Here is a 16,744-nt window from a genome sequence, read left to right as displayed (position 1 = left end):
CCTCTTCAGAGAACACCTATACCCCTCTGGCCTCCTAGATCACGTGTACAAGTCACTAAGATAAGAAAAGCCCGAAGCATTGCGGTTGTCATCGCCTCTTTCAAAGAAAAGAAAAAGCTAAAAAAGAAAATTTCTCACGTTTTGTTCTCTGCTCCCTCGCTGTCTCAGGTTTGGACCCCCCCCCCCCCCCCCCCCCCGCTTTCTGCTCCGCAACTCCCACTCTGCCTCGCTGACCTTGTCCTCCTGTGTTGCCCTCGCCTCTGTGCTTATAAACCTGCAGCATTGGCGTTTCAATAGAAAGAAAGAAAGGAAAGTCGTCCTTTCGTTTTTTCCCCCTCAACATCGTCGCTTGTTTTCCGAGAAGCAAGGCGTTCGTTCGCTGTGTCGTCTGTTTGGGTACTGCTCCAATGGTCGCGACAGATTTCAGAACATGAGTTCGTAGTACTGAGGCGTTGTTAATATAACGCGAAAGTAAATTAGTGCTGGTTATTCTACAACGTTTGGTATTTTGAAGTACGTAGTAGTGAAATAATTTTACATTGAAACTATTAGCAGTTGTCGTGAGATTTTTAAAAGTTCGTCAATCTGAAAAGTTTGTTAAAGTGTTGTTCGTTCTACTGAGATTTTACTGTATACATCAAGTTGAATGCAAGGAAGTTGAAATTATTCAAAGTATAATCAGCGCTGGAGGTTATCCACTGGCTAGTTTGTGACTCCAAAGGTTATGTTTTCCAGCAATACGAGGTCACAGCTTTTCCGCAAACGAAAAGGAACTCCGGGCCTCGCTGCTGCAGTTACGGGGAAAAAAAAGTGATAACTGAAATGTGCGGCCGCAAAAAATAAGACATCTTCTTTTGCTATACAGTAGTGACACGCAGGCAGCGTGCATCTGCTTTTCGCTGCATCAGCACGTCATGATGTGACCATTTGCTTATTCTTTCTAGTAAGATAAAAAATTTAATAATAGACAGTGCCTCGAAATTCAGCATGTTTTGGATGGAAAACATTACCCTAATTACTCGAATCTAACGCGCACCTTTTTTCCGGTTAAGCGAGTTCATAAATCGCATGCACGTTAGAATCGAGTACGAAAAAAAAAAAATGAACACTCATTCTATTGCCATCAGGATTTCCAAAATGGCCGCCCCCTAAGTGTGTCGGCAATTTCTGCCTGTGTGTTTCCCATGTGCGGCACTTCGTACGTGTGCTGAGGAGCTCGTCATCTTGTAGTGCATTAGCATCGACGGCATGGAAGGGCCGACTCCAAAAATTCGAGTGCACCACGATGCCGCTTTCAAAAGAAAAGTCATCGCGTGTGCAGAAACGGACGCAAATAGGGCCGCATTGCGGTCGTTCGGAGTTCCTGAAACATGCATGCAGGACTGGCGGAAACAAAAGCAGAAGATTGTCGACAGCAAAACTTCATGCAAAGGCTTCAGTGTACCACAGCAGGATCGGTTTCCGCAAGTTAAAAAGCTGCTCAGCGAGTATGTGCTTGAGCAGCGAGCGGCACAGCGGCCCGTGACGACAGAACTGCTCCAAGTGCAGGCTATGCAATTAGTCTTAAAAAAAGGTCTAATGCGGAGCCAGTTTAAAGTGAGCAGGTGCTGGCTAACTTACTTTATGAAGAGGAAAGACTTTTCCCTCCAAAGGTGAACGGGCATATGCGAAAAGTTTTGCGGAGGAGTACGACGAAGAGCTTCACAGTTTTCAGAGGTTCGTCCTAAACTTGCAGCACAACAACGGCTACTTGCTTGGGCAAATCGGGAATGCCGATCAGATGCCTTTTTGCTTCGACATGCCTGGCACCACAACCGTTGCAAGTTCACCTGACGTCGCAAGCAAGTTCGCGTACTGGCGTCGGTCCACGGTAAAACTACAGTAGCCGGCGCCACGCATTGGCATCAGCCTCTCCTTACATACATTTAATAAAAAAAAAACTACAGTGACGGCAATGCTCTGTTACATGTCAGATGGGCACAAGCTTCCCCCGTACCTCATACAGTGAAAGCTCGTTAATTCACACCTCATTAATTCGAAATTTTGGATAATTCAAAATGGTCGCCGCAGTCCGGTCCGCAGTGCATATGAGACCATGTGTAAAACGATTCGTTAATTCGAACAGAAATTGCTGCCTCTACGGATAATTCGAAGCGCGCGCCGCCGAGCGTCATCATCGTCAAACACTAGTGGAAGCTTTTACGGTCGAACGATAGGTGGTACGACCAGTTTTTCGAGCTTCAAGTGGCCTCCGAGCAAAGGGGGAGCAAAGTATGGCCCCCAAAATCCAGGGAGCAATTTTTGTTTTTGTTTTTTTTTTCCGTAGCCCTCCCGCTATCTCAGCGCCTAGCGTCACTTGTACGCGGGACCCATGGGACGCTGAGGAGTCGGCGGAGTAGTCCTAGCAGTCCTAGGCCGCTCCCCGCAGCGTCACTTTGTTCCTCGAGCACGTTGTTCGTTCACGCCGTCAAGCCGTCTTATTCCGCGTCGAAGTTGCAAGATGCCGCGGGGAAACTACTGCGCGAAGACTGTCAAGGAGAAGGTGGAGATTTTGCGAAAGGTTGACCAAGGGAACTCGAGCAAATATGAAATTGCGAGGAAGCACGGCATACCTCCGAGCACGTTGTCAACCTACGTTTGCAGCAGGACGGCCATTGAAAACGCCTATGAAGCCGAGGATTTTGGCGGCAGTCGAAAAAGGGTAAGGACAGCGAAGTTCCCAGAACCGGAGTCAGCTTTGATTATCTGAGTTAAAGAAATGAGAGCCCAGAGTATCGCATTTAGTGGCCCTATCATCGTGGTCAAGGCAGCCGATTTCGCCCTGCGCTTGGACATTGAAGACTTTGTCGCCTCCGAGGGATGGTTTCATCGTTTCAGGGAGCGGCACAATCCCGTATTCCGCACGTTATCCGGCGAGGCAAAGGAAGTGGACGCCGAAACATGCGCTACTTGGAGAAGCGACACCCTGCAGCAGTACTTGGAGAGCTACTCAGCACAGAATGTGTTTAAAGCTGACGAGACAGCGTTATTTTTCAAGTTGCAGCCAGACAAGACGATCACCTACAAGGGAGACAGCTGTGCTGGCGGCAAGCGCAGCAAAGAGCGTGTCACTGTTCTGGTCGCCGCAAATATGAACGGTACGGAAAAGGTCCCCCTTTTTGTGATTGGCAAAGCACTCAAGCCACGGTGCTTCAAAAACATTCGCTCACTGCCGACGGAGTACGCCGCAAACAAGAAAGCCTGGATGACAGGTGACCTATTCAGGAAGTGGCTACTGAAATTTGACAGGCGAATGGAACTGGGCGGCAGACGCGTTGTTCTTGTCGTCGACAACTGTTCGGCGCACAAAGTCGACGTTGAGCTGAGAGCAACTAAGTTGGTGTTCCGTCTGGCAAATACGACTGCGGCCCTACAGCCAATGGACCAGGGTGTGATAAAGAACATTACATTAAGTGCTTTTATAGGCGTCACGTGCTGTAGAGAATGATTTTGTGCGCGGGCGACAGGAAGGACTTTGGCATTACGCTGCTCACTGCCATGCACATGTTGGTGCGCGCATGGGAACAGGTGACCGCGACCACAATCGCAAACTGTTTCCGCCACAGTGGATTTGCAGCTGGAAGTGCGCAGGATAGTTGTGACGTCGACGTGGATGGGGCTGAGGAGCTCATGCCAGTGACATTGCGCGACACTCTTCGGGGCGTACGTTTTGCCGATTATGTTGAAGTTGACACCGGTGCATCGGTGTGTGGTGCCCTGACTGATGAGGACATTATCGCTCAAGTAGCCGGTGCGCAGCCTGATGCTGAAGAGCCAGAAGGCGAGGAAGAGGAAAATGACGAAGCGCCTGTGCGCCCGTCAGCTTCTGCGGTGATGGAGGCACTTAATGTGGCGCGTCTCTTCTTCAGCTTTGAAGAGGGTGAAGAGGATTCCCTGCGCCGTGTCCGCGCGCTGGAACAGAGAGCCGCAGCTGTGGCATTCAGAGAAAAGAAGCAGATGGTCATCACCGACTTTTTTGGCCAATAAATATTTTTCGTGCCCCCACCCCCGAAATCCACCCATTTTTGCTCACTTTCATTATTTCGAATTTTGTTTAATTCGAAATCGCTCAGCGTTTCCGTGGAATTCGAATTAACAAGCTTTTACTGTATTTAAATGGAAGACGCTCTCTAAAGGAGTGGTTTTTTTGAGTGGTGTGATCAAGCGGGCCAGCAAGAAAAATGGGTGCGCGTTTCAATTGATGTCTTACTTTTTTTCTTTGTCATGGAAATCGGGTGCGAGTTACAATCGAGGGCGCGGTAGAATCGAGTAAATACTGTATTATTGAAACCTTCGAACAGAGTTTTCGAAGTAGATGTAGTAGGCAATAACTCCGCCAGCAGTGCAAGTGCGCAAATTGCAGGAGCCACCGGCACTCGGAGGTTCGCATACATTGTGAATTCTGCCAGGCAGTCCTTTATTAGTTTCTTTCTATCCCCTCAAAGAATGGGTAAATCACGACGTGCTGACGTTGCGAGAAGCATGCGACATGCTGCCCGCATGTCACCGCTGTGCTGCTGTGAAGCATGTTTTGTTTTCCGTAGGCGCACATTTCAACTCATCACGAGACTGCTCTTTTTGTTTACAATTCCATTTTCCTTATGCTAGAAGTATCGAGGCTAGGGTATTTCAGCTGCCACTCATTAGTATCGCTACAGTACCTTGCCTAGCGGCTCTTTAAGGCTGTCGTTTCTGCAGTTATGCGGCAAAAGCAAAATTGTGTTCGGGAATCGGTACACTGCACTCAAAGTTTTCTAATGAACCGGACTGGTGCTGACCGCCGCTTCAAATTATCCACTCAAATTTACATTGCAAGATACGGTACCGCGAAAATACTTCAGATTAAGCGAGATTTCGAAATGACGAAGTTTGAATTATTGAGGTTTTACTGTACGTCGTTTTTATTTGTAAAAATGAAGTACTATATTTACTTTAATGTAATATTTTCACTACCTGAAGTTGGCCCACACGTTACAATCGAATGCCGAAATACAAGTTGTCTAAAAAGTGCGATGATGCACTCAATTTTTTTATTTTACTTTTTTCCTCCTGGGAAGTCACCGCTCACTGTTACAGTAGAATAAATATTGTACACTGTCCTCTGAGGGCGCCATACTCACCATACAGTATATATAACCATGTTACGACGGATCTGCTAAAGACAGACTTTCGGATACGACATACCAATCGGTGTTGTTCTGCCCACCAGCATATTTGTTTCATTGATTAAGCTTTGTTTTCTATGGATTCTGGTGCAACGAACCTTCTGATATAACTGACTAAAATGCGAGGCCACTAAGGTGGCCAGGACACTTTTATAGCAAACTTTTCTACCCCAGGTCGTCTCAAATTCAATAACTTCCAATTAAAAAATTAGCGCACTTTCGGGACGGCAACGGTGCGTCGTAGATATCGACGTAATGATTTAAGAACGAAGGCTGCTGATCTACGGTATGTTACTGGTCAGTTATGCCTAACTAAGTCGACAGAAAAAGTCACCGCGCAGCAAGCCTGGTTTTGCGTTTTGGGGCGCTGACGCGTGAAATTGCTAGCTGCTGCTCTGAGCTGTTGCTGCGTACCGAGCTTGGCTGGGTGGGTGGTGGATCAGCCGTCGATGCGCATTATGCCCATCTGCAGGTCTTCGGAGCCAGCGAAAGATCTAATTCGTCGCTTTCAACGAAGCACATTATGGCTTCTTCGCTTTTGCATATCCAATGACGCGATGATCTTGCCCGCTAAGTTTGGGGCTATGTTAGGCTTAGCCATGACTTCGAGCAGAAATCACGGATGCCGTGTGCGTGGCCGCAATGCCCGATGTTTAGAGTGTGCCATGCTCGATCGCGAGTGCAAAGAGTTGTCCTGCTGAGGTCTCTGTCTTGAATGCCGAGTGCTAGAGTCCAACAAGATGCTGCTACACTAGGTCCAAGATGCACGTCTGCTATGTTCGCGACGAGTTCAGTGCACTATCGTAACCTGATAAGTGAACTTCTGCTTGCAGCTGCCTTAACTACATCGCGACCCATGAATACAGACACATGAATAAAGCTATAATTTCCTGAAAAAAGCCATTTTTTTTTTACTTCCGCAATAATTTTCATCACCTCAGTAGGCGCGAATTTTTTTACAGCACTTCTGCATAGTTTTCAGTGAATATGTTGTAGAATTAAATTTTTTAATAAGGGGGGGGGGGGGGGGAGGTTCAAGAAACTTGATCATTTTTTTATTCCCCCATTGAGAGTATATTCGTTTTTTACTTGTAATTTTCTCTGGTTGTTACAGACCCATTCAGTGGTTACGTAAAAGTCTGTTGTAACAGTACTTGGATTTTACATACTCACAATCCTCTTCACTGTGTAGGTCTGTTGTAATGAGGTTGTACTATAGCAAGTGTCGGAATACTTCATTGGGCCAGTTTTGCCAAATCACAAATAACGTGCTTTGAGATTTGTGATATCACGTGCAGACATTTTCGCGTGAAAGTTGTGGGGTCTCGGAATGGCGAACGAGCGCCACGCCATGCTCTTGGAGTGAACGGTCACAGGAGGTGCGGTTGGTACAAACCAAACAACAAACATTTATTTAGCTAATTTAAAACGACGATATCGTCCGCCGAATCGATACATCAATTGTAATTAACACGCACCATACGAACCACATAACACAGTAACACACCAAACACACAATGACACACCCAAGGCGGCGTCGCCAACGCTTGACTTACCACGAGGGCCCCCGATGCGCAGGCCCGCGGTGCCCCGCGCCGAGGACCCACACTAGTAACAACCAACCATTAGTGGCAGCTGCCACGCGCACAAGAGACTCGCTCAACTCTTGCCCGCCACCAAGGGCTGTCTTCCGCCAGGGGTCACCGCCGGCGCTACCACTCTACCAACAGTGGTACTCAACGCGAACACAACGCCATCTATCATCCGGCGGTTGTCACCCCCGAAATACGGCTTCTGTGCGAGACACGTGCGCCACGCGGCGCAAACAACTTTACAGGGGGTGTCAGCTCCCCCACAAAATTATCAATGTGACCCTCAACTTCATTTTTCTTAATGACTTGCTTTGGCCGCAAATAACTCACACACAAAGTAAAGGAACACTCAACTACAAGCACAAGCGGCTTGTGCTTGTCATTGAGTGTTCCTTTACTTTGTGTGTGTGTTATTTGTGGCCAAAGCATGTCATTAAGCAAGTAACAACAAGACCAACAATCAATATAGTTCATCTTTATATTGCACTAATAAACCTACAATATTGAAGATAATGACATCGAGTTTTGAGAGTGAAATTTACCTATCTAAACCAGTTCATGGTTTCACTTTAGTTTGTCTATAAGCTCAGACAACCCATCAGTTGGAACGAACCCCATGAAGTCAACTGCTAGGCTACCTACTGTTATGCAATTTTGTGGCAGCTTTTAACCCAGGGTCCCCTTTTCAGTATGGTTGCTTTCAAATGCTTGTTTTTTTGTTCATGATTTATGTGTTTGTTTTGCATCTCAATGAACCCAAACATTTAAACTTTGACAGATGGCGCTGGATGAACTTCCCGAGACTGAATCCTTCGAAGTCGAGCTCGTGAAAGACCAGCAGGGATTGGGCATCACCATTGCTGGCTATGTCTGTGAAAAGGGCACTCAAGGTATGTTCAGCCTTTTGGGGGTGTGCTATTTATGCGGGCTTGACTTCAATTGCTATTGATGCAAAATACGAAGTGATTTTAGCATCCCCTTTCTTCATCGATTTAGTGAGGTTTTGGTTTCAAATGTCAAGTGTTTACACTACTTCAATCTGTAAACATGGATACTTTACATGGCACAAGATGTAGGTATCTACCTCTAAAACAAAGGCAGTCCAGTGTTGAGTCTTTTGTGCGGAAGTTATCCATTAAGATGGTTCCAAGGTCCTCTAAAGTTAAATGTGAGCAATTCCAAAACTACTCCTTGGTACACAAGTTTAGCTTGGCATGTGTTCCCATATTTACATTGTTTAAGGGGGGAGGCTACACTTAACAAGTAACTTTTTATTAATGAGTAAATCTGAACGACATTTTCACAGTTTGTGTATTCAGATGTGCAGATTCTAAAAATGTAATTACTTTTTTGATAGGTCAAGTAGTTTCCAAAATACTGCACAATCAATGTATAACCTGGGTCTTTTGTTTGAAGCCTAATCAGCATATAAGCAGCTAGCACCAAAACATTGGTGACAGTGTAAAAACAACGTAGGATGTTTAACGAGTGCAATATGCTATAAATTTTTTGGGCCAATTTCTATAAGAGTTAGAGGACATCAATGTTCTCAGAAAAAAAGCCACCTTCACATGTCATGCATGTGACCCTATAAAGAAAATTTTTGAGGTGTATATTGCCTTCAAAATAGGCATCTTGCTTACTGCATGCATTTATCTTTCGGGCAAAAAAAAAAAGAATTATGCTGATAGCTGAAATAGAACAGAAGCTATTTTCCCTTTAAACTTGGCAAATCTACCAAAATTGCTGTTTTGAGAAAACGAGAAAAAACGTTTCAAAACACTTTTATTGGAAAAATATAATAAAGTTTTGTGAAAATGCACTAGGGATAACCTGGATGCCTGGCTTCCTTATCCTTTTTCCTGGCCAGCTTTCTCACAATCTGGGATGCTTCTCTCTCTTTATTGGAGCTCGCACTGCGACAACAGTTTCTCCCTGGCCCTTAGGGATGTGCTGCTGGGTATGTTCATGTCTAGCTGCTCAAGAATAGCAGCAGATGCATTGAGATTGCCGGTGTTAAAGCGCACCACAGCTTCTGTGACAGCAGCTTGCACAGCAAAAAGAGAAGCGTGCTGCTCTTTTGCTGCTTTAAATCACGGAGTGGAGCTCTAAATCACGGAGTGGAGGCTTTCATTTGAATTTCGAGTCTTGCCTCGCTGGCATCTTTGGAGGAGGGCCTTTTCAGACAGCCGAGTGTATACTGGCAGCATTACTTCGACAGCCTCTTTTGGCAAATTGTAGCGGTGCGGGGGTTCTGGCTCGCATTTTGCTTTCGCAGCATTGTGGCAGCACCATGAATCAGCACCGACTGGACACCAACTGGGGTCTGAACAGTTATCAGTGGATGTGACGTGCTTGTATGTTGCCATGATGACCTTTTGCATTGCGTCCACATCACCTTCATTAGATTTCAGTCCCCAACCATAACAATTGCTGAGTCTAATGATCAACTGGCCTCTCCCACCGAGGCTTTTCTTGCCTTCTTCTTTTTGTTTCTGCACTAAGTTTCTTAGTGCCGTCCCCATGCGCTTTTGAACGGTATTGATGCAGTCTTCTTTTTCTACACCGACGAAGCCGTACACTTTCGCTACCTTGATGGCACCAAATGTGCGGCTGTCATCGTCACATAAAATGGTCGTGTACCGCAGTCCATGTCGATCTAATGATCTTTCAAAAAGGAGGAGCCCACATTCTACTTCCATTTGACCCACTTTACCACCGGTATTCTTCTGGCAATGGTGCGTTTTTTTCCACTCTGCGTAGCTATCCGAGTTGGGCTTTGGCCCCACTTTACACCCCAAACAAAAGTTTGAGAGGACAACAAAGTTCAGCACGTACCCTGTGAAAAGTTCTATCACCGCACAGACGCCTATGGGGGAGGAGTGGCCGCAGGTCAAGCACGTACCGTCAAAGGAGACTGTGATGTTTCCTTTGTGGCCAAAATATAGGTCCTCGTACAACGAGGCCACCTCCTTTGCACACTGGCTCATTGCCACCTTTGCTGCTTGCGTGGCTGCGGGTGCCAAAGTCTGCTTCAAATGCCGCTGAAAAGTGCGGTGGTACATGCCACGTTAAGACAATCCCATAGCCACAAATACCGTAATTACTCGAATCTAACGCACACCTTTTTTCTGGTTAAGCAAGTTCATAAATCACATTCGCGTTAGAATCGAGTACGAAAAAAAAAAAAAAATGAATACGGTCATTCTATTGCCATCGACACGTCAGAAATGGCCGCCCCCTATGTGCGTCGGCATGACCCACGCCTTCTCTAAGAAGATGCCTGCCGCATGAGAAAAAAAAAACAGTTGCCACGCCCTTTCTCTTCTTCATTTTGAAAATGTTCTCGGTCGCTAGCGTCACCTGTGGCGGACGGTGCAACAACGCAACACTTTGCATAGCCTCCAAAACAATAGTGCACAGTTGCAGGTCTCGAACAACTCTCGACTTACGCGCCCCTATGGGCCGCAGATGAGAAACGCTTGGGCTAGTATCGCCCGTCGCCGTGATGATAGTGTCGGTCGCCAGCGCCACCCCGCGGAGCTTGTTTAAAACTGAAGGCAGGCCAACTCTGCTGGAAGCGCGAGGCATTCCTCGGGCATCTTTCTAGAGGAGGCGTTGGCATGGCGCGTCGGTTATTTCTGCCAATGTGTTTACCATGTGCGGCACTTCGTACGTGTGCTGAGGAGTTCGTCGTATCGTAGTGCATTCACATCGACGGCATGGAAGGGCCGACTCCGAAGACTCGACGAGTGCACCACGATGCTGCTTTCAAAAGAAAAGTAATCGCGTGTGAAGAAACGGACGGAAATCGGGCCGCATCACGGTCGTTCGGAGTTCCTGAAACGTGCGTGCGGGACTGGCGGAAACAAAAGCAGAAGATTGTCGACTGCAAGGCTTCACGTAAAGGCTTCAGTGGACCGCAGCAGGGTCGGTTTCCGAAAATTGAAGAGCTGCTCGCCGAGTATGTGCTTGAACAGCGAGCGGCACAGCGGCTCGTGACGACAGAACTGCTTCAAGTGCGGGCTATGCAGTTAGCCTTGGAAAAAGGGCTAACGCGGAGCCAGTTCAAAGCGAGCAGGTGCTGGCTAAGTAACTTTATGAAAAGGAAAGGATTTTCCCTCCGAAGGCGAACGGGCATATGCCAAAAGTTGCCGGAGGAGTACGAAGAAAAGCTTCTCAGTTTTCAGAGGTTCGTCCTCAACTTGCGGCACAACAATGGCTACCTGCTTGGGCAAATCGGGAATGCCGATCAGACGCCTCTGTATTTCGACATGCCTGGCACCACAACCGTCGAGAAAAAGGGGGCGAAACAAGTTCGCGTGCTGACATCGGGCCACGAAAAAACTAGGGTGACGGCAATGCTCTGTTGCACGTCAGATGGTCACAAGCTTCCCCCGTACCTGATATTTAAGCGGAAAACTCTCCCGAAAGGAGTCGTTTTCCCGAGTGGTGTGATCGTGCGAGCCAACGAGAAAGGTTGGATGACGACGGACCTGGTCGCCGATTGGATCCATCACGTCTGGCGGAAGCGGCCTGGCGCCAGTTTGGGCCTGCGAGCGATGCTCGTGCTCGACGCGTTCAGGTGCCATCTCGACGAGCGGGTCAAGAACAAGCTCGCTGCGTGCAATACGGACCTTGTAGTCATACCTGGCGGCATGACGTCCCAACTTCAACCGCTGGATGTCTGCCTGAACAAGCCGTTGAAGGACAAGATGCGGGCGCTTTAGACCGACTGGCTGATCAATGAACGACATGATTTCACGCCAGGCAACAGGATGAAGCGCGCCTCTCTGCAAGACTTCGCTACGTGGGTGAAGGACGCGTGGTGTGCAACACCATCAGCCATGGTGATCAAGGCATTCAAGAAATGTGGCATCTCGAATGCCATGGACAATACCGAGGATGAGATGCTTTGGGCTGTTGACAGTGATAAGGAGTTGTCTGACAGCGACGAGGACTGACCTATTACGCAACTCGTTAACGCCGCCGTAGTGGTCTCAATTTTAGCTACAGGGCTGGCTGTTTGACTGTGTTTTATCTTTTGAAACTTCAGTGCATTAAAACCCAAATACTTGTTCTCAATGTGCAAAAGTTGACTCCTACGGACTTTTTTTTTCTCTCCCGTCGCGGAAAATGGGTGCGCGTTACAATTGATGTCCCACTTTTTTTTTTTTTTTTCGTCGCGGAAATCGGGTGCACGTTACAATCGAGGGCGCGGTAGAATCGAGTAAAGACGGTACGTCATTCATCGCTGTCTGGCCATTTTCCATTGAAATCGCCGCCCGCGTAGCCAGGAGATTAATTTCAAACAGGTTGCAGGTCTTCTTGCTATTAGTTCGAGGCGAGCTCCAGTCAGCGCCGATACTTTCACAATTTTCGCACACGACAGTCGGCTTCACTGCGAGGCCATATTTGCGATTTCCCGTCACGATTCGTGCTGGCCCGTGGCAAGTTTCGCATCGCATATTGGAGGAGTGAGTTCATGCACTGCGTGTTTACTATCATGTAAGGAGGAGGCTCATCTAACACTGGCGCCGTCGCCGCCCCACTTGACTTCGCAAAGTGCTCAATCTTTCGTGCTGTCACTGCCGCCGACGAAATACCCTCGAGTGCGGCCGTCTTGTGGGCACGCGCCTCCCGCACATCACTGGCACCGATCACGCCTCCCGCACATCACTGGCACCGATCACGCCAGCGTCGACTCTCACGCGGCCGGAGTTGACATGGCACGCGCTGTCGGGGAGGCGTGCCTCCACACGCACCTCTCTGTCATCGATCACATCGGTGTGGTCATGGTCCACAGTGTTGATGCTTTCCGGGGAAGCAGTCTCGCGCACTTCTCCATTGATAAAATCTTCAATATACGTGCGGCCAGCCAGCGTCCACACCGTGCACGCACGAGGGATCGTTTTCGGTTACGACGGCGTTATTGCTGCGACGCAGTAGCAGCACCATTAGGCTTTTCGCCTCTGCTTTTCTTCCGTGAACGGCTGAAATGGTGCAGCGATCTGAACTTTTTTGCATCGGCGGGCATAGTAAGACGCACGAGCACGTTAGGGCAATACCTCCTACAGTCGAAACCCGCAATAACGAAACCCCGCGAGTACGAAATCTCCGCGGCAACGAAATATTTCCGGATCTCCGGCGATCGTTCATAGAAGCCCATGTATTATGTATCTCGTGGCAACGAAATGTTCTTGGACAGCGATCTCGCATTAACGAATTTTTTACCACAGTGCGAGCCTTATGTTACCCTCCCGCCAAAGGTCAACTGTCGAAAATATGTTTGTATGCGTGTTATGCGCACTCAAAATTTGTAAACGTCTGCTTTTGCCGCACTAGCGTGGGTACCGCCATTTTCGTTTACTTAAAGGGAGACGGCTTCGGGATCGCGAAAACCGCGTAGAAGTGCTTCAAAAAATTCATTTCACCCACCTAGGTAGCGAAACTTTTTCTGGAAATCGGGAGAAAACAGCGATTTTCAAAAAAATATGGCTTCGCGATGGCGGGGCCGGGAGCCAGCTTCTTGGGCTAATCGGAAAGAGCATTTCTCCGTGTTTTATGCTACCGCCTAAGCTGGCTCCTCCCTTTAAAAACAAGCGCACAAAAACCACATGCTTAAAGGTCGTTTCAAGGCCCTTGATTGGCTGTGGCCGCCATGTTTCGTCAGCTCGCCTCGCCATTGGCCCGATGCTCATTCCGGGAGATCGTTGTCTGCTGCTTGTGTGTCGCGAGGACATGATTCTCGAAAACTGCTACTTCGTGACGTGCTCACGGCTCAATGATCACTTAAGATATAATTAGGCTTTAGTTAGGAGCAGTAGGCGGATGCGCGATCAGGTTACTACGAGCGCGGCGCGTCATCGGAGTCGTCTTTAGCTCTCACTCTGCCAAAAGCGAGACTGCGGGCAGGAACGACGCGCTAGCGCACTCGTGGCTACGTGCTCGTCGCAAGCAACGAGGCTGTAAGCATCGGCACGGTCAAATTACTACGAGTGGCCACACTGAATGTACGAGCGGGCGCGCGGTCTACAAGCGCGGCGCGTCATCGTAGTCGACTATAGCCCTAACTCCGCTGAGAGCGAGACCACGGGCAGGAATGATGCGCTAGCGCATCCACAACAATCTGCGGGTTTTTTTGGATGCGCTGGACACCCTTCGCTCCTTTTTCGGCGCACATGGCGACGACATAACAATAGACCACTTTTTCCAGTGCGAAGGGAGAGCTTTGAAGTTGTTGCATGGCAAGAGTCGGCAAAGTAAGTTGACTGACTTCTGTCAATAAATTTTCGTTCTGCTGGCCGTATCACTGTTTTTATGTCTCATACTCGCGGCAACGAAATTCTCGCGAAAACAAAATTTTTTAGTTTCCCCGGCAATTTCGTTATTTCCTGTTTCGACTGTGGTTGGTTAAAGCTATGGCACCTTTACAAGGGCGTTACCTCTTCAAAATGGTGGTAGAAACTGCCAGCAAGTTTTCCTGGCCACTTGGGAAGCACCGTTTCGGTCACGTGCGTCAAACAACCAATGAAATCACCTGCTGCGCGTGGTTTTTTCTTCGCTTTTTTTTGCTTCCACGAGGGGCACATACAGTCGAACCTCGATATATGGAACGGCGCGGCGATAGCGAAATAGTTCGATATATCCAGAAGTCGATATAAAAAAAATCACGAAAAAAATGCGTCAACAGCTTGCTGAAAACGACCAACAAACCGTTCAAGTGTGGTGCAGTAATAACTCACTTGAAGATTCAAACATAGTATTTATTGTGTCGGTTTAAAATATTGAAAAAGAGTAGCCTGCTTTTTGTTGGCCATGGCGTGTTTGACGACTGCGTCCTCAATATAGTCCAGGCGATCCATAAGTGATAGGCCGGTGCCTTCAATCGCGCCGCAGTGGCGGCGCACAAGGGCCAAGGCAGCTACGACCTCAGCTGATGTCGGGAGCGGGACACCATCAGCGCTTGCGGGATCCACCTCGGCAGAGTCTTCATTTGGCTGCTCAGCAGTAGCTCCGGCGAGAATCTCCACATCCGTGAGCTCCGCCATTGTGAGCTCTGCCATTCGGAATTAGGCCTGTCGCGCACCACAGCGCGCGACAGGCCCAACTCCGAACAGTGCGTGATAGGCCTAACTCCGAACGCACAAACACTGCGAGCACAACGACCGATGCCTGCCGATGCTACGAGGGAGGAGCTTGCAACAAGTGTGCAGTGTGCCGTTGACACCACAGAGACTGCAACGACTGCAAGCTGCAAGGCTGCGGCGTGAGTCCGAGTGTAAAGCGCGCACATGGCGCACCCATGCCGGCTCGCCCACACCTTTGCTTCCTCCGTGGGCTCGCCTGACTGCTTTCCCTTTCCCGGCGGCAGCGCAAGCCGCGTCCGAGACAGTCGCCAGCGTCCTTTCTCTCCTATACTTTCCACCTCAATCTTTACCTCCCACTCCCCCTTCCCTCGCGCGAAGCCGTGCTTTTCTCTTCACTTTCCTCATTCCAGAACCTCTACCGCAAGGCTGCAGCACGCGTACCCCGCTACGTTAAAGTGGCGCTCTCGGCGCCGTCGATTTGTGCAGCATTCGTAAACGCCCGCCGCTCTACCGCTACTTTCGAGAGTTGCGGGAAAGCTCGCCGCCTGTCAATGGAGCGCGGGCGGTTTGGGGTGGCTGAGTTCGATATATCCATTGTATGTCAAACTTTGTTCGAAATAAATCAATCAATAATGCATGCGATTTCCCCCGTGATATAGGAACCGTTCGATATAGGCAATAATTCGATATATCCATGTTCGATATATTGAGGCTTGACTGTAGTTGTCGACTGGATAGGATAAAAAAGCGAGAAACGCAACCTTTCGAACAAGACCAAAATGGCGCTGGTGGAGTGAGCAGTTCATGTGCCGCATCCCCCCTTAATAATTTAGGGATTTCGTCTTCCGGTCTGACTGGTATCCATCCTGCTGCCATGCACATGCTCAACTCCTTCCTCTTTTCTCTGTGCAGATGAGATCTCGGGCATCTTTGTGAAGAGCATCGCCAAGGGGAGCGCCGCGGATGCCACCGGTTGCATTCGCGTCAACGACCAGATCATCGAAGTGGACGGCCGGCCTCTCCATGGTTACACCAACCACCAAGCCGTTGAGGTGCTCCGATCGACGGGCAAGTGCGTCAAGCTGCGACTGGCCCGGCACCTCCGCGGCGCCCGCTACGTGCAGCTGCAGCAAGCCGTCGCCCTCTCGGACGCTAGCAGCTTGCCACCGCTGCCCACCACGCCAACGCTGACACCGGGACCCGCGACGCCAGTGTCATTGCCTGGTAGCGCCCCGCTCACTCCAGAGCAGCCACCGCCACCGTTGCGGTCACCCATAGATGACGGCTTTGTCACCAGTGCCATGACGGACCTGACCTCATTTGCCTCCCCAGAAGAGGAGGATATGTTATATGGTGAGTGTTCTGCAGGGATAATTGACTAAGCAGAAAGACTCTCTTCCGCTAAAACTTTAATATTACAATCACAGATACAACAAATTATTAGTTATAGGGAAGAACACATTCAACTCGTCGTCTTCAAGTGCTCCAGAGCACTCTAGTGACACGCGTCATGTTCTGCAGATCAAAATTGAGCGCGCCACCTCTGTTTGGCTGGTTCTTTCAAAACACCAAGCTTCAACTCTGAGCACTCTGTGGTGCTCTCACTTTGGCCTCAGAGCGCAACAGACAACTTCTGTCTGTTCGCAATAGAAGACGTAGTAACGTGTTTCCTCTTCTGTCCTCACCTCAGATTCCTCTGGCGAGCGGCTGGACATTCAGCTCGGAGAGTAGGCTGTGCGTTATTGAGTCAGAGCATGTTAGGGTCCAGTTGAATGTGCCATAAGTAAATAAAAAATGGTCTTGGCATAATACAGTAACCAATTTATGTTTTATAATGAATTTTCGGATATTACTGTTA

General features: G+C 48.7%; 1 protein-coding gene across 1 annotated transcript in view; it reads left to right on the top strand.

Annotated features, from left to right (window-relative positions):
* Positions 1–16,744, top strand: part of LOC119181162 (multiple PDZ domain protein) — a 354,670-nt gene that overhangs the window by 99,065 nt on the left and 238,861 nt on the right. The window contains exons 9-10 of the mRNA XM_037432350.2: positions 7,575–7,686; positions 15,799–16,239. Of these exons, the coding sequence (XP_037288247.2) occupies positions 7,575–7,686; positions 15,799–16,239 (553 nt within the window). The remainder of the gene's footprint in view (positions 1–7,574; positions 7,687–15,798; positions 16,240–16,744) is intronic.

Source organism: Rhipicephalus microplus, chromosome 10 (genome assembly GCF_043290135.1).
Source record: "Rhipicephalus microplus isolate Deutch F79 chromosome 10, USDA_Rmic, whole genome shotgun sequence".
In the NCBI taxonomy this organism is placed as follows: Eukaryota; Metazoa; Arthropoda; class Arachnida; order Ixodida; family Ixodidae; genus Rhipicephalus; species Rhipicephalus microplus.
This window is presented reverse-complemented; position numbering and strand designations above follow the sequence as displayed.